At 51.7% G+C, this 22216-nt stretch overlaps 1 protein-coding gene across 1 annotated transcript in view; it reads right to left on the reverse strand.

Moving 5' to 3' along the window:
* Positions 1-211: 211 nt before the first annotated feature.
* The window catches only part of OTOG (otogelin), a 90202-nt gene continuing 68197 nt past the window's right edge, over positions 212-22216 (reverse strand). Inside the window, exons 41-56 of the mRNA XM_070803223.1 lie at positions 21797-22017; positions 21477-21615; positions 19612-19806; positions 19175-19387; positions 18512-18616; positions 18257-18364; positions 17266-17367; positions 14298-14396; positions 13151-13191; positions 11649-11724; positions 11344-11522; positions 10519-10623; positions 10206-10325; positions 5021-5066; positions 2364-2443; positions 212-2240 (exon numbers count right to left, since the gene is read on the reverse strand). Of these exons, the coding sequence (XP_070659324.1) occupies positions 2040-2240; positions 2364-2443; positions 5021-5066; positions 10206-10325; positions 10519-10623; positions 11344-11522; positions 11649-11724; positions 13151-13191; positions 14298-14396; positions 17266-17367; positions 18257-18364; positions 18512-18616; positions 19175-19387; positions 19612-19806; positions 21477-21615; positions 21797-22017 (2030 nt within the window). The 3' untranslated portion in view covers positions 212-2039. The remainder of the gene's footprint in view (positions 2241-2363; positions 2444-5020; positions 5067-10205; positions 10326-10518; positions 10624-11343; positions 11523-11648; positions 11725-13150; positions 13192-14297; positions 14397-17265; positions 17368-18256; positions 18365-18511; positions 18617-19174; positions 19388-19611; positions 19807-21476; positions 21616-21796; positions 22018-22216) is intronic.

Here is a 22216-nt window from a genome sequence, read left to right on the forward strand (position 1 = left end):
CTCTTCTGACACTTATCCTGCTGTGATTCCCTTGGGCCCACCTGAATAATCTAGGATCATCTCCCCACCACAAGATCCTGAACTTAATCACATCTGCAAAGCCCCTTTACCATGTAAGGGACACATTCAGAGGCTCCTGGCACTGAATGTGGATGTTTTTGGAGGACCGCTGCTCAGCCCACCACAGCTTCCTAGAAATAAGATGGCTGAGTCAAACGGTATGTGCATTTTTAATGTAAATCAACATCTCATAATTGTATCAATGAACACTCATATCAGCACTATGGGTACTGGCTTCTTGAATGCCACTGAGCAGTGTTGATTTAGGTTTGACATCCTCACCTTTCGCTATCTTCCCCCATTGCAGAGCAGGAAGCATGCTGGTTGGTGATTTGCTTCTTGTTAACCTTTCATTCGTGTCTTAGCCTAAAAGACTTGGTTCCCCAGGAGGAAGCTAGGGGAACAGGACTGGGAGTTTTAGCCATAGGGTTGGGGTGTGAGGTGGGTTTCCAGGAGAAGCAGGCAGGAGGGGGTACCTGGGTGGGGATGGATACCCAGAAACACTGTGATTCCAGAGATGAGTGTGATCATCAGAACGTGTGGCCACCTGTAAGTGTATAGTAAGGGTGGAGCAGGAGAAGTCAGGGTGACCTCCAGGGTCCTAAAATAGGGTCTTGTCTTCAGAGTTGAAATTCCTTCAGATTCAAAGCAAACCTGACACCTTCAGAGATGCTCCGAGGCCTGATGGGTTCCTGTGGTTTATTGGATATACAAACAGAATACAGACACAGGAACGAAGAGGCTGCAGGAACAGCTGGGGACCATCCTGGCACAGGGCCCCCATCCCAAGGGCGCCAGGGCAGCCACACGTCTCCAGACATACAGGGCAGTGCTGGGGTCAGAACACCCTCACGTTCATATCCTTTGGACCCAGAAGCACAAAGTGGCACGTGGTGGGGTGTGGAGGGAGCCCCAGGCTGGCTTTAGGAAGGACGCTGTGGCTCAGAGACCAGGCTCTGACAGACGCTCAGAGACGGCTACACACGCATCAGGCCTCACTTCCCACTGACCATTGCTCTCCTACTGGACCGTCTCATGAAGCAGAGAGCTGGGCATTGGCAGAGCTAGGAACCCCACACTTGGGCTGTTCCAGAGACCATGTACTTGGAAAAAAGTACTTGGAAAAAAGACATGGCAGAGCCAGGGTGGCCCTTGCAGGCTGAAGGTATCATTAAACACCCTAAGGCCCTTGGAGGGGTGGACTGTGCAGCCACATGGGGGTGAGTGGAGCTGGACCCACATGGAGGGTCCTCCATCACACCTCACCAGAGCCAGCCCACTGGCCAGGGAGGCTGGTTCTGAGGGGTGAGAGTGGAGGTGAGTATGGCCCTGTTCTTCTAAAGCCTTTCCTGAATTACAAGATCAATGACAGACTACCAGTGCTCCCCTCTCTGGGTTATGGCAAACTTGAAGGTCACTGAACACACACTGAACAGTCTCCGGACCTGACCTCATAGATACTGGTGAGAGCACATGGGCTTGGGAACCCACCCTCTTTGCTTCTGGGAAGCCCTCCTGGACAGCACTGAGCACATCCGGGTGTTGCAATTAAAGCCTTCTTTCCTTTTACTGAGTTTGTGGTTCTTCTGTGGTCCAGAGGGCCAAGGAGGAGGATGGGTCATCAGATCCAGGCTCTCTGCTGGGTCTTGGGTACAGCCTTGGTCCCAGCTTCTCAGGAAAGCTGTCTCCTCCTCCACCAACACTGCAGCCAGAGTCTCCAGTGACAGAGGGCCCTTCCCAGACCTCCAGCCAGGGATAGAGTTGAGCTCCCTGAGCCCCAAGCTGTGGCACTCTCCCACATGTGGAGGAGGGAGAGGCAGGATGGGCCAGTGCGGCCAGTTCTGGTCACTCTCTGTGCTCTGCCCATTCCACCCTCAGCACATACCAGCTCTCCATACTTTTAGTGCCCCCGCCCCCGCCCACCCTACACTAGGCCAGCCAGAGCAGACAGTGGTCTGGCCAGCCCCCGCCCCCAGGCCTCAGGACCACTGGCAGGCACAGTCGGTGGGCTCCTGCAACGTGTAGGGCACCCAGGTGGCATTGGTGGCACAGAAGAGCTGCACGGAGCGCCGCTGCAGGCCCACCTCACGGCAGCACTTGCAGAAGCGGGCGTAGGTGTTGATGTTATAGTTGTAGATGCTGGCGGATGGGCACCTCCCATCACAGGACACTAGGTTCACCTGGAGATAGGCAGGCCAGTGAGGCGGCCTGTGAGGCTTCCTTCCCCCCAAAGCTCCCTCCATTCCCATATTCGGTTCGCCCCCACCCCACCCCACCCCCACCGTCTTGCCAGGGCCACGCACAGGGGTGTTGCTCCTGCATTCATTCTTGCGGATGGTCATGCGGATTGTCACCTTCTTGCAGGAGCGCCCATCCTCTTTACCTGCGGGGACAGGGTGAGTGAGGCAGCTACGGCTAAGGAGTGCTCCCGGGGCTGCAGGCTGGGCCAGACTGGGGGGGTTAGTGTCATGCTGGAGGGCCTCTCCACCAGCGTTAGTGCCCCACATTAGAGTCCCTCCCAATCAGAGGAAAAGCTCGTGACCCAGTGCCCCGGAAGGAGTTGGAGGCGGCAAGGCAGGGGAGATGGTGAGACAGAGAAGGATGCCTGAGATGGCCTGGGGGCTCTGGGCTAGGGGAGAGGAGGATCTGGGGACAAAGCAAGCTGCCCCTCTACCCAAGCCCCAATACCTGTCTCTAAGCCATTGGTGACCCTGGGTGTGTATTGTCCCCTCTCTGAGCTTTTGTTCAAGCATTTAGATTTTGCAGTTTCTGGAGTGAATGGAAGCCCCAGTCCCTAGCATAGTCAATGCTTGCACACAGCAGGATCACTCGGCTTCCATAGCTATCAAACACGACAGGCCCACCTCACGTGGCCATCACAGAGATAGAAACTGATAAGCATGGACCATGCTTATCACGGTCCATGATAAACCCTCTTCCTGGACCATGCTTCCCACAACCAGTCACATGGCTCATGCACACCCTCACCTGCTCAAATATTCCCTCACCAAGGCCTTTCCTGATCCTCTTCTTAAACAATAGCATCCTCCCTCCACCCAACCTCCTTCCCTGATCCCTCCCTTCCCTATTTCTACCCAGGGCACTGTCACCATCCTGAGAGACAGATGTGAAATGATGCTCTTGACACATAAGCATTAGGGTCTTCTTTTGCACAGGCTCCTTCCACAATTTGTTATGAGTTCTCATTCTAAGTAAATCTTCACTCTTGTAAGTTTGGGATCCTTTTCTTAATGAAGCCCACCCCCAAGTGCATAAATTTCAACCCCCATAACCCAGTTACATCCATCTTACTGTAATTTACTTGCCATTCTGTCTCTCCCACTAAGCAATATAGCTTTACCCTTGGGGCTCAGCAGGTAAAAAGAATCTGCCTAACCAGGAGACCTGGGTTCAATCCCTGGGTTGGGAAGATCCCCTGGAGAAGGGAGAGGTTACCCACTCCAGTATTCTGGCCTAGAGAATTCCATGGACTGTATAGTCGGACACGACTAAGCGACTTTCACACTTTCACTCCCCCACTAAAACGGCAACTCCACGAGACTGTGTCATTTTTGCTTTATCTACAGGGCCTAGAACAAGGCCTGGCATATTGGCGCTAAACAAATATTTGCCAGATGCATAGACTCCCTCTGTGACCCCAGTGTGCCCACAGGAAATGGGGTGGAATCCTCTCTTCTGGCCTCTGGGCTTCACCACAGTGGGTTTCTGACCACACCTGCTGGAGGTCTCCTTGCCAGAGCTAAGTGCACTTTTTCCTCCTTCTCTAGTCCCAGGAAGCAGAAGAACCAAGGACTGTCCTGGCCATGGCATCAGGGTCCTGGGCTGAGACCAGCTGAGTGACCAGTGGGAGCAAACCACTGGGCATTGGTGGGCATGCGGTGCCAGGAGAGTGGGCACTGCTGAAGCATCCCCATGCAAGCCCAGGGTGCAGCCCGCTACCCAGCATGCACTGCGGGCCTATGGCCTTTGCCAGCAGCAGGGAGCTGGGGCACCATGCCCCCTCCCCCACCCGCAGGGCTTGGGGCCACCTAGCATTAGGGACATTGCTGGAAATAGCAATGCAGCTACACGCCTCCGTCCCACGGGCTTCCAAGAGGAGTACCTGGGTGGCAGTGGACAATAACGCGTGGAGGAGAGGCGGGGCTAATGGGGACCACGGGAAGCAGGGTCCCCGGGAAACCTGGGGAGAGGGACACGGGTCACAGGTCACATGGAGCACCTGGGACATTCAGAGAGCATGAGTTGTGCCAGGAAACAGAGGCACAACTCTTTTGTGATCCTCAGGGGACAGAGATCAGCCAATGAGGCACTGAGCTCAGTGTCCTTGGAATATGTGAGCTGGACATAAAAGGGTCCCATATCCTACATCCCTCCATGGGAGGGTCAAGGGCCCTGGGGAATGAGAGGCATGGGGTCAAAGGTCCTCAGGCTGATGGGAGCACACACACACATGCAGCTGGGGCTGTGGGTTCCCGGGGTAGGGGTGAGGACAGATGCTCAGAGCTCTCACTCAGACCTGGTCAGGGAGCCCGTGCGCCTAAGGCCCACCCAGGAGGCACCTCCAAGACAGGGCTCCTGAGCACAGGAGAATTCACGCAGGGGCATCTGGGCTGGAAGTCATGGCATGCCCGGAGGAGGCAGAGTAGCTGGGGAGTTACTGACCTCCTGGATCCAACATCCCAATGTCCCCCATGTCCAATAAGGAGCAGAGGCCTTTTATTGGGAAAGGGATGTGAGCATGGCCCCTGCCCACCTGCAGCCCTACATCAGCTCTGTGAACACCACGGTGGAAGTGTTATCTCTTCATCTACTCCCTCAGAAAGAACCACCACCAGAGGTGCCAGGCCAGGAACCTGGCCCTCTGAGCCCCAACATGATACCCTGTACCCCCGACCAGAGCCCCCTCCCCACCCCCAATGGCCTACATTTGCTCACTCACATGTCCTGCAGCATCCTTCCAAGGAAGGTACCACCGAGCCCCCAACCTAGAGGGAGAGGAGAAGAGGTGGGTGGCAGACTCTGTCTAGGCCAGAAGCCAAGATGCCAGCAAGAGGCACAAAGATTGCAAGAGTCTTGACTTGTTTCCTCCCATGATGCTCCAGGGCAGAAGTTCCAGGCCCAGTGGTCCAGTAGGCCCAGGCCAGAGCGGGAAGGGCCCCTGGGCTGGCCATCATTAAGAGTCACAAAGCCTAACCTGACTGGTTGGGACACTGGATCTAAGACTACCTCAGCCCCCAGTGAGGCTGGAGGCTGGGTAGAGATGGGGCAGGGTGCCAGGGCCTCCTGTCTGTGTGGCGGTAGCTCTCCTTATGTACCCTGCCCCCGGCACTGTCAGCCCGCTTAGTGTTTCCTGCACAGAGGGTCAGGGGAGGGAGAGGGAAGGGACTGACCTATGTGGAGCAGTGGTCTGGGCTCTCTCTCAGTCCTGGATAAGATACCTCTTTCCTCTGGACTCAGTTTTGCCATCTCTCCTGCTTGTGCTTCTGCTCAGTCGCTAAGTCGAATCCATGGACTGTAGCCCATATCTGTCCATGGGATTTTCCAGGCAAGAATATTGGAGTGGGGTTGCCATTTCCTTCTCCAGGGGATCTTCCCAACCCAGGGATCGAACTCACATCTACTTGGCAGCAAGATTCTTTACCACTGAGCTACCAGGGAAGCCCATTCTCCCACGTCTAAAATGGGACAATGATCCCTGATAGCCCTTCTCCTCTACAGTGAAATGGATAAAAGAATGGATGTGACAGTTCTTTGTAAATAAGTATGTGTGTGTGTGTGTGTGTGTGTGTGGGTCTCAGTATATGTGTGTGATTTTTGTGATTTATGTGTGATTTTGCATATGTGTGTCAGTATGAATGAGAGAGAATGACTGGATGTGTGTAATTGTATTCTAGGTGAGACCAGAAATCGTTAAAAGCTCAGTATTAATGTCAATGTCCAGGAGTCTCTGGCAGAGGCGTGGGTCAGCGGTGGCCTGCATCAGGCTACATCAGGGGCACTGAGTGCAGCAGTGCGTGCATGGGACCTCTTGAAGGAGGTCGCCATTATTTTCATTACCTCCACTATAATTTGGCCTCAGGTCAAACAACAGGGAGGGAACACAGCCCTCCAATTTAAAATTGGATTAAAGATTTACTGAGCATGGCCCGGCCCATCAGAACAAGACCCAGTTTCCCTCTCAATCAGTCTCTCCCATCAGGAAGCTTCCATAAGACTCTTATCCTTCTCCATCAGAGGGCAGATAGAATGAAAACCACAATCACAGAAAACTAACCAATCTGATCACATGGACCACAGCCTTGTCTAACTCAATGAAACTATGAGCCATGCCATGTAGGGCCACCCAAGATGGATGGGTCATGGTGGAGACTTCTGACAAAATGTGGTTCACTGGAGAAGGGAATGGCAAACCACTTCAGTATTCTTGTCTTGAGAACCCCATGAACAGTATGAAAAAGCAAAAAGATAGGACACTGAAAGATGAACTCCCCAGGTCAGTAGGTGCCCAATATGCTACTGGAGGTCAGTGGAGAAATAACTCCAGAAAGTTATTTTGGAGCCAAAAGGAGCCAAAGCAAAAACAACACCCAGTTGTGGATGTGACTGGTGATGGAAGTAAAGTCCAATGCTGTAAAGAACAATATTGCATCTGAACCTGGAATGTTAGGTCCATGAAAAGTGAAAGAAAGTGAAGTCACTCAGTCATGTCCAACTCTTTGCGACCCCATGGACTGTAACCTATCAGGCTTCTCAGTCCATGGGATTTTCCAGGCAAGAGTACTGGAGTGGGGTGCCATTTTAGTTCCATGAATCAAGGCAAATTGGAAGTGGTCAAACAGGAGATGGCAAGAGTAAACATTGACATTTTAGGAATCAGCGAACTAAAATGGACTGGAATGGGTGAATTTAACTCAGATGACCATTATATCTACTATTGCGGGCAAGAATCCCTTAGAAGAAATGGAGCAGCCATCATAGTCAACAAAAGAGTCTGAAATGCAGTACTTGGATGCAGTCTCAAAATGACTGAATGACATTTATTCATTTCCAAGGAAAACCATTCAATATCACAGTAATCCAAGTCTATGCCCTGACCAGTAATGGTGAAGAAACTGAAGTTGAATGGTTTCTATGAAGGCCTGGAAGACCTTCTGGAACTAACACCCAAAAAAGATGTCCTTTTCATTATAGGGGACTGGAATGCAAAAGTAGGAAGTCAAGAGATACGTGGAGTAACAGGCAAATTTGGCCTTGGAGTACCTAATGAAGCTGGGCAAAGGCTAATAGAGTTTTGCCAAGAGAACACACTGCTCATGGCAAACACCCTCTTCCAACAACACAAGAGAAGACTCTATACATGGATATCACCAGATAGTCAACACCGAAATCAGACTGATTATATTCTTTGCAGCCAAAGATGGAGAAGCTCTATACAGTCAACAAAAACAAGACCGGGAGCTGACTGTGGCTCAGACCATGAACTCCTTATTGCCAAATTCAGACTTAAATTGAAGAAAGTAGGGAAAACCACTAGACCATTCAGGTATGACCTAAATCAAATCCCTAACGATTATACAGTGAAAGTGAGAAATAGATTTAAGGGACTAGATGTGATAGACAGGGTGCCTGAAGAACTATGGACAGAGGTTTGTGACATTGTACAGGATCATAGGCAGTGATCATGACCATCCCCAAGAAAAAGAAATGCAAAAAGGAAAAACGGCTGTCTGAGCAGTCCTTCCAAACAGCTGAGAAGAGTAGCTAAAGGCAAAGGAGAAAAGGAAAGATATACCCATCTGAATGCAGAGTTCCAAAAAATAGCAAAGAGAGATACGAAAGCCTTTCTTAGTGATTAGTGCAAAGAAATAGAGAGTCTTTCCCATTAGAATGGGAAAGACTAGAGATCTCTTCAAGAAAATTAGAGATACCAAGGGAACATTTCATGTAAAGATGGGCTCGATAAAGGACAGAAATGGTATGGACCTAACAGAAGCAGAAAATATTAAGAGGTGGCAAGAATACACAGAAGAACTGTACAAAAAAGATCTGCACAACCCAGATAATCACGATGGTGTGATCACTCACCTAGAGCCAGACAACCTGGAATGCAAAGTCAACTGGGCCTTAGGAAGCATCACTACGAACAAAGCTAGTGGAGGTGATGGAATTCCAGTAGAGCTATTTCAAATCCTAAAAGATGCTGCTGCTAAAGTTCTTCACTCAATACATCAGCAAATCTGGAAAACTGAGCAGTGGCCACAGGACTGGAAAAGGTCAGTTTTTGTTCCAATCCCAAAGAAAGACAATGCCAAAGAATGCTCAAACTACCACACAATTGCACTTGTCTCACACACGAGCAAAGTAATGCTCAAAATTCTCCAAGCCAGGCTTCAACAGTACATGAACCAAGAACTTCCAAGTGTTCAAACTGGATTTAGAAAAGGCAGAGGAACCAGAGATCAAATTGCCAACATCTGCTGGATCACCAAAAAAGCAAGAGAGTTCCAGAAAAACATCTATTTCTGCTTTATTGACTATGCCAAAGCCTTTGACTGTGTGGATCACAATAAACTGTGGAAAATTATGAAAGAGATGGGAATACCAGACCACCTGACCTGCCTCCTGAGAAATCTGTATTCAGGTCAGGAAGCAAAAGTTAGAACTGGACATGGAACAACAGACTGGTTCCAAATTGAGAAAGGAGTATGTCAAGGCTGTGTATTGTCACCCTGTTTATTTAACTTACATGCAGAGTACATCATGAGAAATGCTGGGCTGGATGAATCACAAGGTGGAATCAAGATTGCTGGGAGAAATATCAATAATCTCAGAAATGCAGATGACACCACCCTCATGGCAGAAAGTGAAGAACTAAAGAGCCTCTTGATGAAAGTGAAAGAGGAGAGTGAAAAAGTTGGCTTAAAACTCAACATTCAGAAAACTAAGATCATGGCATCTGGTCCCATCACTTCATGGCAAATAAATGTGGAAACAGTGGAAGCAGTGACAGACTTTATTTTCTGGGGCTCCTAAATCATTGCAGATGGTGATTGCAGTCATGAAGTTAAAAGATGCTTGGTCCTTGGAAGAAAAGCTATGACCAACCTAGACAGCATATTAAAAAGCAGAGACATTACTTTCCCAGCAAAGATCCATCTAGTCAAAACTATGGTTTTTTCAGTAGTCATGTATAGATGTGAGAGTTGGACCATAAAGAAAGCTGAGCGCCGAAGACTTGATGCTTTTGAACTGTGGTGTTGGAGGAGACTCTTGAGAGTCCCTTGGACTGCAAGGAGATCCAACCAGTCCATCCTATAGGAAATCAGTCCTGAATATTCATTGGAAGGACTGATGTTGAAGCTGAAACTCCAATACTTTGGCCTCCTGATGCGAACAACTGACTCACTGGAAAAGACCCTGATGCTGGGAAAGACTGAAGGCAGGAGGAAAGGGGGATGACAGAGAATGAGATGGTTGGATGGCATCACTGACTCGATGGACATGAGTTTGAGTAAGCTCCGGGAGTTGGTGATGGACAGGGAAGCCTGGCGTGCTGCAGTCCATGGGGTTGCAGAGTCAGACACAACTGAGCAACTGAACTGAACTGAATGTCAGGAACTCTAATAATTCAACTATAGGCCTAAACCCTCCAGGAAATCTTTTCCTTTAGGTGTGTGCAGAATGACAGCTCTCCATGCTAGCACTGCAGGACTGAACAATACATCTGTGTGATGCATGTGTGCAAGTGTGCCTTGGTGTGTGGCATGCGCACTGGCCTGATGAGGTGTTAACGGCCCTGTGGAGTGTGTGGTGCCTGAGGGTGGCTGACTGCCCACGGTGGTGTGTATATGAGTGTGCTGAGAATGTGTGTATGTCTGTGTGCATCTGGATGCGCTCATGTGATGTGTGTAGATGCAGTATGATGGGGTCAGAGCAAAGATACATGGAGAGGTGTGGAGTTAGGGTGGAGTCAAGGTGGCTGGATACGTCCAGGTTCCAGGGAAGACCTCCTTCCACACATCTCCACACCAAAAGACACCCCTGCCCCTACCCACCACCACCACTAAGACAGCCAGTACCCCTGGCCTCCAGCCATGCTGTAGGGAGAGGTGGCTGGCACTGACCTTGGCACACTCGGTCTCGTTGAGCGGCGGGCAGCTGATGGGCGAGCGGACGAGCACGGCACCCAAGGGAGTGCTGCTGCAGTGGTGGCGGGTGCAGTCTGCGATCCAGGACGCCCCGGGCTGGGGGGACAGAGGGGGGTGATGGGGGCTTGGGGACAATGGCCCAAGTGAACCAACAGGGCACAGCTCTGAGGACAGGTGCCACCCAGAACTTGGCACTGCCCAGGACCCCATGTGGACCCAGTCCTGGGAGCTGGTCCTAGGTGTCCCTGCCTGGGACCCCTTCCTAGCTGTGTAGTTAAGGGTGGCATACCAAGAACAGGGAGGTGGTGCCGTTGGGGAAGGTGAAGAGGCAGGACACGTTCCTGCAGGAGCCGCAGCAGGCTGCCAGGTCCCTCGGGTGCTCGTACTCCTGGTTCTGTAGGACGGGGCGGGACGCGATGGGCTCAGCCCCGGGGCCCACCTCCACCCTCCTGCGCTCCCACTCTCTGCTTGTCCCTGAGCCCAGAAACCAGAGGAGGGGCGCTGGAGATGGCTGGGAAGGAAACCCCTAGCCTCTTTCAATGTTGAGTAGGAAGGCCGTCGTTATGTACCCTGAACCTCCCTTATACCCTTCCTTGACCCAGCCCCAGTGGACCAAGAGACGGCATGGCTGCTAATTAAGGGTGCCAGTATTCATTTCAGATAAACTTTCGTTTGGGTCCCAGTTCCTGGGGAAATGTTGACAAACAGCTGGACCTCCCTAAACTTCAGTTTTCTCATCTGAAAAATGGGAATAATTTCATCATCTTTTGCTCGACTAATTCTGATCCAGGCCTTACTAGAAGCCAGTTGCTGTCCTAGGTACTGGGCATATAGAAGCACTCAACAAATGGTAGCAACACAAAGACACAAACCAAGGTGACAGGGAATGTGCCAGGCACAAGTAGGTGCTTAATAAATGTGTATTTTCTCTGTCAAATGTCCACCCTCGCCAGGCCTGCACTCTTGCTATTCCCCTCTGGCTTCGGCACTTTGCACAGGGGGTCTTGGAGGTCCCCCGCCATGCCCACCGTCTAGACTTGTCCAAAGAGCTTGGGCGAGCTTGAAGGGCCCCACGGACACCCAGCCCCCCGGGCCCCCAGCCCCCTCCCCCTACCGCCTCACAGTGGACGTCACACAGCACGGAGGTGGTGTTGATTTGGTAGAAGCTGGTCAGAGGGTCGAGCACGTCAGTGCAGCGGGAGGTGTGGCACACACCATCTGCCGAGAGCTCCACCACTGTCTGGCCCGGCTGCATCACCCCCAGCTCTCGACTCAGACACACGGGGGCCTTCACTGGATGGGCGAGCAGGGTGGTGACAGTCAGCAAGAGCCCAGCACCCCTACCAGCCCCACGCTGACTGGCCCAGCCCTGGATCGCCCAACCTGCTCTACCTCCCTAGCTTTCCCCTCCCCACTTACCGCACTCATATTTGGCGCAGCCACACACGTTCTCCGCACTGCGCATGAACGCCTCGTCCAGCTGGGACTTCTCCCACTGGGTGGGCAAAGGAGGTCAGCATCCCAGGGTTGGGGAGGCCTAGCCCCACCGTCGGGAGCAGCCTACCACCTGGGGCCCTCTCTCTGCTGCAAGTGGGTAGGGAGGGGGCTGGCAGGCCTGTTGGCCAGGGGGGCCCTTGGCACCCTGTGAGTTCAGTCATCCTCTTATAAGGATGCCTGGGTGCTCCTCCCTGCTGAGGAGTTGCTCCCCAGTGTCCTCTTCTGGGCCTCGGGCCTCTCCTGTTATCCTGAGCACCCACTGGCCATATCAGCGGGGCCCCTGCATGGCTGGTGGCCCAGAGCCCTGCTCTGCTCATACACTTTCCTTCCTCCTAACCCAGTTAAAAGGAGAAGAGGCTGGGATGGGGGAAAACATGAGAAGACATGAGGGCTGGGTGGGAGGGAGGGAACACTTATGATCCAGAAAATCATGTAAACAACATAACTTTAAACACAACTTTCCATTTCTTAAAGTATTTTCAACTTTTCTCAGTGGCCATGCAGCCTGATAGTTAAGGGCATGTTTTCTGAAGTCAGATTTCCTGGGTTTCAATCCTGGCTCTGAGATTTACTAGCTACATTGCATTAACCTTAGTTTCCTTTTTTGTACCGAGATAATCACAGAGTCCACCTCGTTTGGGTTATCATGAGAATTAATATGATAATGTATATAAAGTCTAGTCAAAGCTATGGTTTTCCCAGTAGTCATGTATGGATGTGAGAGTTGGACTATAAAGAAAGCTGAGTGCCGAAGAATGGATACTTTTGAACTATGGTGTTGGAGAAGGCTCTTGAGAGTCCCTTGGACTGCAAGGAGATCCAACCAGTCTATCCTAAAGGAAGTCAGTCCTGAATATTCACTGGAAGGACTGATGCTGGAGCTGAAGCTATAATACTTTGGCCACCGTGATGCAAAGAACTGACTCACTAGAAAAGACTCTGATGCTGGGAAAGATTGAAGGTGGGAGGAGAAGGGGACGACAGAGGATGAGAGGGTTGGATGGTGTCAGTGACTCGATGGACATGAGTTTGAGTAAGCTGCAGGAGTTAGTGATGGAAAGGGAAGCCTGGCGTCCTGCAGTCCATGGGGTTGCAAAGAGTCAGACATGACTGAGCGACTGAACTGAAACATCAGCTACTGTCATGAGTATCACCATCATCTCCGCCATCCCCACCATCATCCCCACCACCACCACCACCATCAATGTCTTCCTTGTAGTACTGAATCCTCACCACAACTCTGAACTATGATCAGACCCACTTTACAAGCAAGGGTACTATGCCCAGAGAGCAGAACTTGATACAAGAATGCTGACTTGCAGTTCAAGGCTCATCGACCAGATGAAAGGAGTGGAGAAGGGAAAGGGAGGAAAGAAAAGGTGGGAGAAGACCAGGGGGAGTGGGGAGGGGCAGGGTCTTCATACCAGATGGCACCGGGGCACTGGGATGGTGTCACAGTCACATTCTGAAAAACAGGAGGGGCCAGGACCCACCTCACCAGAGATGTCCAGGCGGGAGCCCCCTGGGCCTCCCGGATTCCTCACCATAAGTGCAGTCTCCCTTCTAGCTTCCCTCCATCCCCACATGGGGGCTGCAGCTCCCCAGGTTGGGCAGGTGGGGTGTGATGGGTCCATAATTGAATGTGCAGGGAGGATAAGCGGGTGGATGGGTCAACCCCAGGTTCCCTTCCATCATCTGGGCTTCATTTCTCCCAGTGCTCTAGAACCCACTGAGCAGAGCAGAGTGGGGCCTCTCCAAGAAGGAATATGGCAGGGTGGAATTTCTGATCACTTGCATTTCCCAAAGTATATACTCAGCAAGCTGAGCTCTACCCTGAACCTTTGCCTGTGAGAAGGTCCAGTTCTAAACTGCAAAGGAGCTGATTTTGGAGGCACCGCTGCCTGTGACATAAGGGCTCCACCAGCTCTGGCTTCAGAGGGAAGTCAGGGTCACAGTGGCTGTGAAACATGCTTTGGAGTCACCCCCTCATGCAGCAAATAGTTTTAAGCACCTATATGCTGAGATTTTTCTGTGCTTTGGGGACAAATCTGTGGATAAGACAAACTGAAATCCCTATCTTCATGAAGTTTACATTTTAGTGAGGCCTGGAAAAAGCAAGCAAAATACCCGGATGCAAAACAGAGTTTTTGAACTCTTTTGAAAACCAGCTGTGTATCTCAGAGTGCAGGAAAACCATTTTTATGTAAAGTTCGCTGGTATTCATTACTGATCACTGCCGCTCCCCACCTGCTTCCCAAAAGGACTTCAGGTGAATTTGAAATCATGATTACTATCTGATGGTTGCAATAAAGACTTTTTTTTAGGTGGAAAATTTCCTTTTTGCAACAGGGAAGTTGCTTATTTTCTTCTTTTATTCTGGGGAGACAAAAAAATGTCCAGCACTCAGGGAGCGGATGAAGCCAGGAGGAAGGCCATTTGAAGGCTTCCCTCTGGTGGCTCTGGAGGAGGAGAACCTGAGCCAGGTGGACAGTGGCGGCCCCGCTCCTGCCTCCCTCCCGGGGCCCTGGGTCTCCTCCTTTGGGGAGGGGGTGTCTCTGTGCAGGGACTTACCACAGGACTTGTAGGGGCAGCAGCGCTCTGGGCTCCACACCTCCACCAGGGCCGTGCCCATGCCACACTGCACGTGGGCGCAGCGGAAGCTCTCGCACACTGCACAGGAGGGGAGGCGGGGACGCATCAGACACAGAGGGCTTGGAGCTGCAGTCCTCAGAAACACATTGGCTAAGGAGGGGGTGCCTCCTGGCTTCCCCCGAGGCCCCCTCAGTGTCCTCAGGCACCTTCTGGAGTTCAGGGGAGAAGCATGGGCTCCTGAAGTCTCCCCATAGATCTATGTCAGGACACTAGCTCTGCTCCAGGAGGTATTAGCAACATGACAATGTCAGAACCTTCAACTCTTTCAGCTGGGCCTCCCTCTTGGGATTCTGTGTCACCTTGAGACTAGTGCTCCGAGGGTAGTCAAGGACCAAGGGACGCTCTCCTGATGGACAGTTCCTCTCTAAGAACACAGCTCCTCCCATGCTGTGGAGACTTCCTCCTCTGGTAGCATCTCGGCCCCAGTCTGCTCTGCTTCAGCAGATGCTACACACACTCCAGGGCTCACACTTCCCCTCATCCTGCTCTTCAGCAGGTCCCCTCTTGGTTTAGGATTCCCCAGCCACTCATTGAGAGACCAAGACAAGGAGGAGGGAATCGCTGGACACAACTTTCTGGTGGGGTGGGAAGGTGCCAGGGACAATGCTGAAGGTGAAAGACTGTAAAACTTATTTTATCTAATAAAAAAAATATTGGCACAGGTAAGAATTATTAATCAATTTTCAAAAACCTAACAGGTGAAAGGTGAGAAGGACATTTGTATAATGTCTAAGTGATAGGTTACTTTCTGTTTGAAAGAGGAAATTTGTAAATGTAAGATGGACAGGTCACCCTAATCCAGGGCCAGCAACCACAGAGTATGTACCTCCTGGTGTGACGAAGCTCAAGAAGAGTGTAGATTTTTAGCCTGAATCCACGAAGTCTTGGTTCTAATTTCCAGTTTATGGAAGCACAGAAGACAGAGGAGCATGTAAACAGTCCCAAGAAGCAGCGGCGGCCAGGTAAATCCAGAAGGTGGGACTTATGCTGGACCATAACCCAAACTCTACAGTTTGGCGTCGTGTGGAAGAAAGGACGCTTACTGGATTCAAAGACACTTAAGAGACATAATGCTAATGTGTGGGTCTGGCTGGGATCCTGGATTGGACAGACCAGGCAAATCATAGATGGGGTGTGATAGGACTTGAAAATGTATTAGCAAGAAAAGTAAAGGTCATTCACTGAAAATCTGGCTTAAAAAGAGCATGTGTGGTATAAACTCAATTTGGTAAAACACATTTATATTGTATAAAGGCATGGAAAATATCTGGAAGAATATGTACTAAATTGGAGGATATTGACAATGGGATACCTGGGAGGTAGGAAAATTGCGTTTTCGTTTTCTTGTCTTTACTTGGATTCAGTGCTTTCTACAAGACTAAGCGCTTTTGCAAGAAAAGTGTAGTGAAGACTGGGACAAGGTAATATCAGTGGCCTCTGTTTATTGAGGGCGCTAGTGGTACAGAACGCGCAAGCCAGTGCAGGAGACAGAAGAGACACGGGTTCCATCCCTGGGTCGGGAAGGTCCCCTGGAGGAGGGCATGGCAAGCTACTCCAGTATTCTTGCCTGGAGAATGGACAGAGGAGCCTGGTGGGCCATATTGTCCACAGGGTTGCAAAGAGTCAGAAATGGCTAAAGCGATAGCACGCACTATATGCCGGGTACCATTATACCAAGGTAGTATGTACATAGCACACACTTCATGTATATTATCTCTAATCTTCACAATAGCCCCTTGAGGCATATGCTATTATCCGCATTTTACAAATGAGAAACCTTGGCTCAGAGAAGTCATACATTGCCCCAGGCCACACGGCTAGTAAGTGATTGGCACCCAACACAGTGACTGACTCCATACCATTGTACTCACTCCACATTACTCGAGTCCTTCCTGAGAAACACGAGAGGGAAGCTGAGAAGGAGAGATGAGGAGAGAGGCTGAAGAGGACAGAGGAGAGGAAAGATGCTGATACCCTCTGCTCAGATGCGCTCTGTAAACACTTCGTGACAAGCGGCCTCTGAGCCCCCGGGTGCAACTGCTTGGTCAGGTACAGCTGGGCCTTTTGGGGAACTCTCCTCCATGGGAACCTGCATTGCTTCAAAGGTGGATCTAGAAATTGATCCCACTGGGGCTGCCCTTGGGGTATCCTGGAAGAGACCCCTCCCCTACAATGCTCTGTGCCAGTGCGGTCCACCTCACATTTCTCCTACAGTTGGTGTGGAAAGTAATTTTTGTAAATTAAGCCATATTTAAATTTAACCCTTTTGTTAATGTTCATCCAATAGATTTGCTTAAAGTCGATGATGCCGGCTGTATTATGACTATGCTTATTAGGTATCGTATACAGTAATATGTTACTGTAATTGTATACAGTAATATGTTATACAGTAATACGTTACGGTACATCCTATATACATACAGGTGCTATGTCTTGTAAAAATATCAGAAAGGGCCCACTTTGATTTATCATTGCAGAATAACAGGGCTTCAGAGGCTTCAGAATGCAACCTTGTGTAGGGACTATGGTAACAGTGGTAGAGACCCTGAGGCAGGGGCCTGGGTCAGTCACAGAATGAGGACTGTGGATCCAGGCTGGGTGGGTGGGAGTGGCCTAAGCATTTGTGCCTCAACCCAGGCTCTTGGGGGCCTCCATGGAGGACAGGGACCTCCTTTAGGAAGCCTCAGAGCCATCTATGTGACAGCCCAGACCCTCGCCATTCAGCCCAGCTTCTTCAGGTGGGGCCTCCTTCCATGGCTTCTCCAGAGCCCACATGTGGGGGCTCCTTGCTGCCCCCTGTTGAATGCCCATGGATCCCAGAGTGAGGAGTTTGTGACGGTCCCCAGAGCCCCTTCCAGCCCTGGCCCCCACGTCTTGCAGGACTCACCGCACTGGTACAGAGGACAGCAGAGCTCCGTGGTGTTCCTGTCCACAGTGAGCGCCTCCCCTTCCTGACACTCGGGGATGGGGTCTGGACAGTCTCCACAGGCTGAGGGGAGAGACGGGCCACCCCTGTCATAGGCAGTCCCCATGCTGGGAAGGGCGGTCTAGAGCAGGTGGTTGTGGGAAGCACCTAAACCACAGGTGTGACAGGAGCCAGACTCATAGCGTTACCAAACCAAACGGTCTGCTCGCCTGCCGCGGTAAAGCCAATCTGCTGACACCCAGTTGTGGTGAAGGAAAGTGCTGTGGTTATTGCAGGCCCCAAGCAAGGAATTCGAGTTTGAGCATTAACTGCCTGTTCTCCTTACGGGCTTCCCTGGTGGCTCAGATGGTAAAGAATCTGCCTGCAATGTGCAAGACCTGGGGTTCGATCCCTGGGTCGGGAAGATCCCCTGGAGAAGGAAAGGGCAACCCACTCCAGTATTCTTGACTGGGAAATCCCGTGGACAGAGAAGCCTGGTGGGCTACACTCCATGGGATCGCCAAGAGTCAGACACAACTGAGCAGCTAACTGTTTCTCCTTGCCTGGCGCCTGCAATAAAGGCTGCACTTTCCTTCACCACAACGTGGAGTCCGTAAGTGGGCTTTGCTGCGGGCAGGTGAGCAGACCCAAGTTTGGCTTGGTAACGCTTGCAGCATGCCACAGTCCCATGTGACCCGTCTTGCAGTCAGAGCCGAGGGGTTCTCCCTCACCTCCACCTAAGTTATTTTACTGAAAAAGCACCCATCTTCCTGTGCTCAGTAATGTACGGCTTGAAGCAGTGGCGGTTTCCTCCTACACTTCTTCCTGGACAGGGGTCTCACCCTTCTCCCTGTGCCCCTTCCACCCGAAGATCCCCACCCTTGCCTCCCAGCCACCCAGGGAAGCAGGGGTGAGGGAGGCAGTGCCGGTGATCCGGGCGGGCCTGCTGCCATCGGAGGGCACGTCCACCCACCACAGAGGTAGGAGATGCAACATGAGTCCCCCAGGCGGCCTGTGATCAGGATCTGGTCCTGGCGGCAGCTGGGGACCTGCACTGCCTCGCACAGGTCCGGGTCACACTCTGGGGGAAACAGAATTTCGGGGTTGGGAGCAGACCCTGCGTGGCCATGCCTGGGCCCCCACCCTAGCCCTGCTTTCATTTCCAGCCAGAACCCAGTCATTCCCAGAGCTAGCCATGCTCCCCACCCCTGGGTGATAGGCCTCTCACCACAGCTGTAGCTGGGGCAGCAGGAGTCCTCCTGGAAGTGGGTGAGGAGCCGGTGGCCGGGGCTGCAGGTGGGGGCAAGGCCCTCACACAGAGTCTGGTTACACACTGCCCGGGGGCCACAGGGCCTGTCACCTGGAGGCCGGGACTCCCCCCAGCCTCCAGCACTGCCCAGCCCCTGGACACCTGGCCCCAGCACTTCCCCCAGGACCCAGGTTCTTGGAGAAGGCTTCTGAGGATCACATAGGGTTCAGGACTGAGACAGAAGAGCCATCAGAGTTAACATTCATCCAGCGGGCCATGTGCCCGTTGTAGTTCTACTAGATCAGTATCAACTTCTATAATTCTCATAACAACCCAGAAAGTGGGTACTATTATCAGCCTCATGTTACAGGAGAATGGACCTCATGGTAGATGATCTGCTGGGGCCACAAGGCTGCAAGGCAGTAGAGGAAGCATCCACCAGGGTGCCTGGCTCCAAGCGCACATCATTAAGTCCTGCCCCACACTGACTCAGAGGGCACAGCTCCCCCAACCCCCATGGTCCTCCACTCTCCCCAACACACCCCCACAATTTCCCGAGGCCTTATCCTATCCATCAAGGTCAAGGAGCACAGCTGCAGTCTTTTAACCATCTAACAATGGAGGTCTAAGGGTGGGACTCACCGCAAACCGTCCCCAGGCAGCAGGGATCCTCGGTGGGCTGCAGCAGGGCCACCTCCCCGAAGCGTGGGCAACTTTCAGGGCGGGGACCTGGGCAGCCCAGGTCCACCGGGACGATTGTATCTGGAGCTTGGCACTGGTGCTGGCAGCAGCCACTGAGGGAGCTGTTCCAAGTCTCCCCCAGGGCCCGCGGCATGCCCGTGCTGTCTGTGCAGGCTGCAGTGGGCATGGCGAGGTGCCAGGGACTGAGGAGGGTGGGGAGACCCAGACTGTCCCAGGCCAGACCCTCCCTGGGAAACTGACCACCCCAGAGCAGACCTGGAGGGATGCAGGGGGGCTCAGCCATGGGCATAGGAGGGCAAAGGAGACTCTGGGGTCTACCAGACTCCAGGGCAGACTCTAGGGCAGACTCCCTCTGCCGGGGGAGGGGAGGGACTTACCGCACTTCTCCTCGGGGATGCAGAGCCCCGAGTGGCGCCGGTGCAAGATGGTGCCCTCGGAGCAGACGCAGCCCTCGCCCAGCACCTGGCACTGCTCTGGGTCCAGCGGGCCCAGCATCCCATCCTGGCATGTCTTAGCAGGCTCACAGGCTGACACACATGCCTGGTATGTAGAATCGCTGGAGCACAGGAAGGCTGCAGGGGCACAGCAGCAGGCACCAGGCCCAGGAGGGTGAGCAGGGGGCTCATCTGTGCCTCAGCAGAGAGTATTAATTCAAAATGGTTTAGTGCATTGCCGCCTTCCTCTACATCAGGAGCCAGCAAAGCACAGCCCACAGCCCAAATCCAGCCTCTGCCTGGTTTTGCAAATAAAGTTTTATTGAAACACAGGCATGCCCATGCACTTACTGTTGTATCTGGCTGCTTCTGTACTATAAGAGAGTTGAGTAATTGTGACAGAGACAATTAAAAGCCTCAACTATTTACTAGCTAGCCCTTTACAGAAAACACTTGCCAACATCTTGCTGTAGATCAGTGCTTCCAAACTTCCTTGACTATAAAAACTAGATCTTACGCTGTGTTCCAATATACACTCGCACATGAACAGTGGTCCTTAAGCCTGACTGCAAAAGGGAGCTTTGGCAACATCATGGCTGGGACCCCACCCCAGACCAATTGAATTAGCATTTCTCACTGTGGGGCCCAGGCATAAATACTTTTTGAAGTTCCCTGAGTAATTTCAAAGGGTAGCTGGGATTAAGAATCACTGATGCATTATAACAGAAACCTTTTTTCACAAAACAATACTTCAATACTTAACCTTTCTAGGTGTAGTACACACTAGGGTTTTGGGTTTTTTTTTTTTTAATTCTATTCCATTTTTAAATGCTGATGCCAACCCCCAAATCAGTAGGTGTGCTGATCTCATGCCCACTGACTTGGAGTTCACAGTCTGAAAAACACTGTGTGTGTATGCTCAGCCTCTCAGTTGCGTCTGACTCTTTGTGACCTCGTGTGCTGTGCAGCCCACTAAGGCCATGGGATTTCCCAGGCAAGAATACTGGAGTGGACTGCCCTTTCCTCCACCAGGGGATCTCCCCAACCCAGGGATCAAACCCAAGTATTCTGCAGCTCCAGCATTAGCAAGCAAATTCTTTACTACTGAGCCACCTGGGAAGCCCCCGAAAAACACTACCCTAGATAAGCTTGTCTTTTTATCTTTTGCCTGTCATATTATAGATGTGGTCTTCCTTTGAGCTGTCTCCAACCTTTCTGGATGTGTTCACATTTACAAATCAAACTACTCTAGGCTGGTCCACCCCACCTACCCGACCAGTGCAAACCTAATGGGGGATGGGGAGGAATGGCTCTCACATCCATCCTCAACGAAGGAGAGGAAAGATCGAAAGAGAAAGACGACCAAAAACTAAGAGAGAAGGGCTAATGTTTACTAGATGGAAACATGTGATGGGCCTGTGTGAAGCACTTTGTACACATTATCTCATGTCAACTTCAAAACAATACTCAAGGGACTGCCCCCATTTAACAGATGAGGCAAGGAAACAAAGAAACTAAATAATAAACTAATAATATTTATTTGATGTGTTCATATAAATTATAATAAAGGTAAAATTTTAAATTTGTTAGTAGTTTATAGATTTATTTAGAAAATATTTGTAAATGTATTAATTGATATTCATGAGTGAATGAATGAGTAATTGAACCTGGGAAAGCCCAGACCCGGACTCAGGCCTGTGAGCCTTCCTCCCACTCTAACAAGGGTGAGGGGTGAGAGCAACAGAAGGCACGGAGGAGACCCTGGGGTTCCGCCGCCTCCCTCCCCTCTCCCCTCCCCGACAACTCACGGCAGTAGTCGGAGCGCCGCCACTCGATGCACACGTGGAACTTGTGGCACATGGCCACGTACACGGTCAGTGCCACACAGGGCTGCTGCACGTATTTGGTGTCCCGGATCCACAGGTCACAGAACGACTCTGGGGGGACCTGGGCCATGCATCAGATGGTGCTGCTACTCTGGCCCCCCACATGCCAGGGCTCAGCTCCTCCCAGCCCGACCCATCCCAAGAACAACACCTCTGGGGAGTTTGCCTTCTGCACACAGGAGCAGAGGAGCTGCCGTTCTCAGCCCAGGAGGTCCCCCCTGCTGGAGCCCAGTGACACCTACAAAGCGGTGGCAGGCACTGAACGTGCGGTTGGACACCATGCGAAGGCAGGGCGAGCAGTCGGCCGTGGCACAGCTGTCTGGACGGAAGCGGGTCTGGCCAACTGAGGTCAGAGAGCTGGGCACCTGCCAGCTGTCCAGAAAGGGAGCCGGGTCTTCGGCCTCACCCACCACAGAACCATCCTTCAGGGTGAGGTCATTGGCCACATCTCCATCACAGATACCTGAAAGGGGCAGAATTACCCCTGTGGCCACAGTAATCTCTACCACTCCCAGCTCCCCAGCTGTCATACTGAACATTCCTCGCAATAACTCTTTGAGGCTGGTATTACTGCTATCCCCGTTTTATAGATGAGAGAAATACGACACAGAGAAGCCAAGCAACTCCCTGTGGAAGAAACTGTCTTTGTTTAGGAACTACAC

The sequence above is a fragment of the Bos indicus genome, chromosome 15 (assembly GCF_029378745.1).
Source record: "Bos indicus isolate NIAB-ARS_2022 breed Sahiwal x Tharparkar chromosome 15, NIAB-ARS_B.indTharparkar_mat_pri_1.0, whole genome shotgun sequence".
Lineage (NCBI taxonomy): Eukaryota > Metazoa > Chordata > Mammalia > Artiodactyla > Bovidae > Bos > Bos indicus.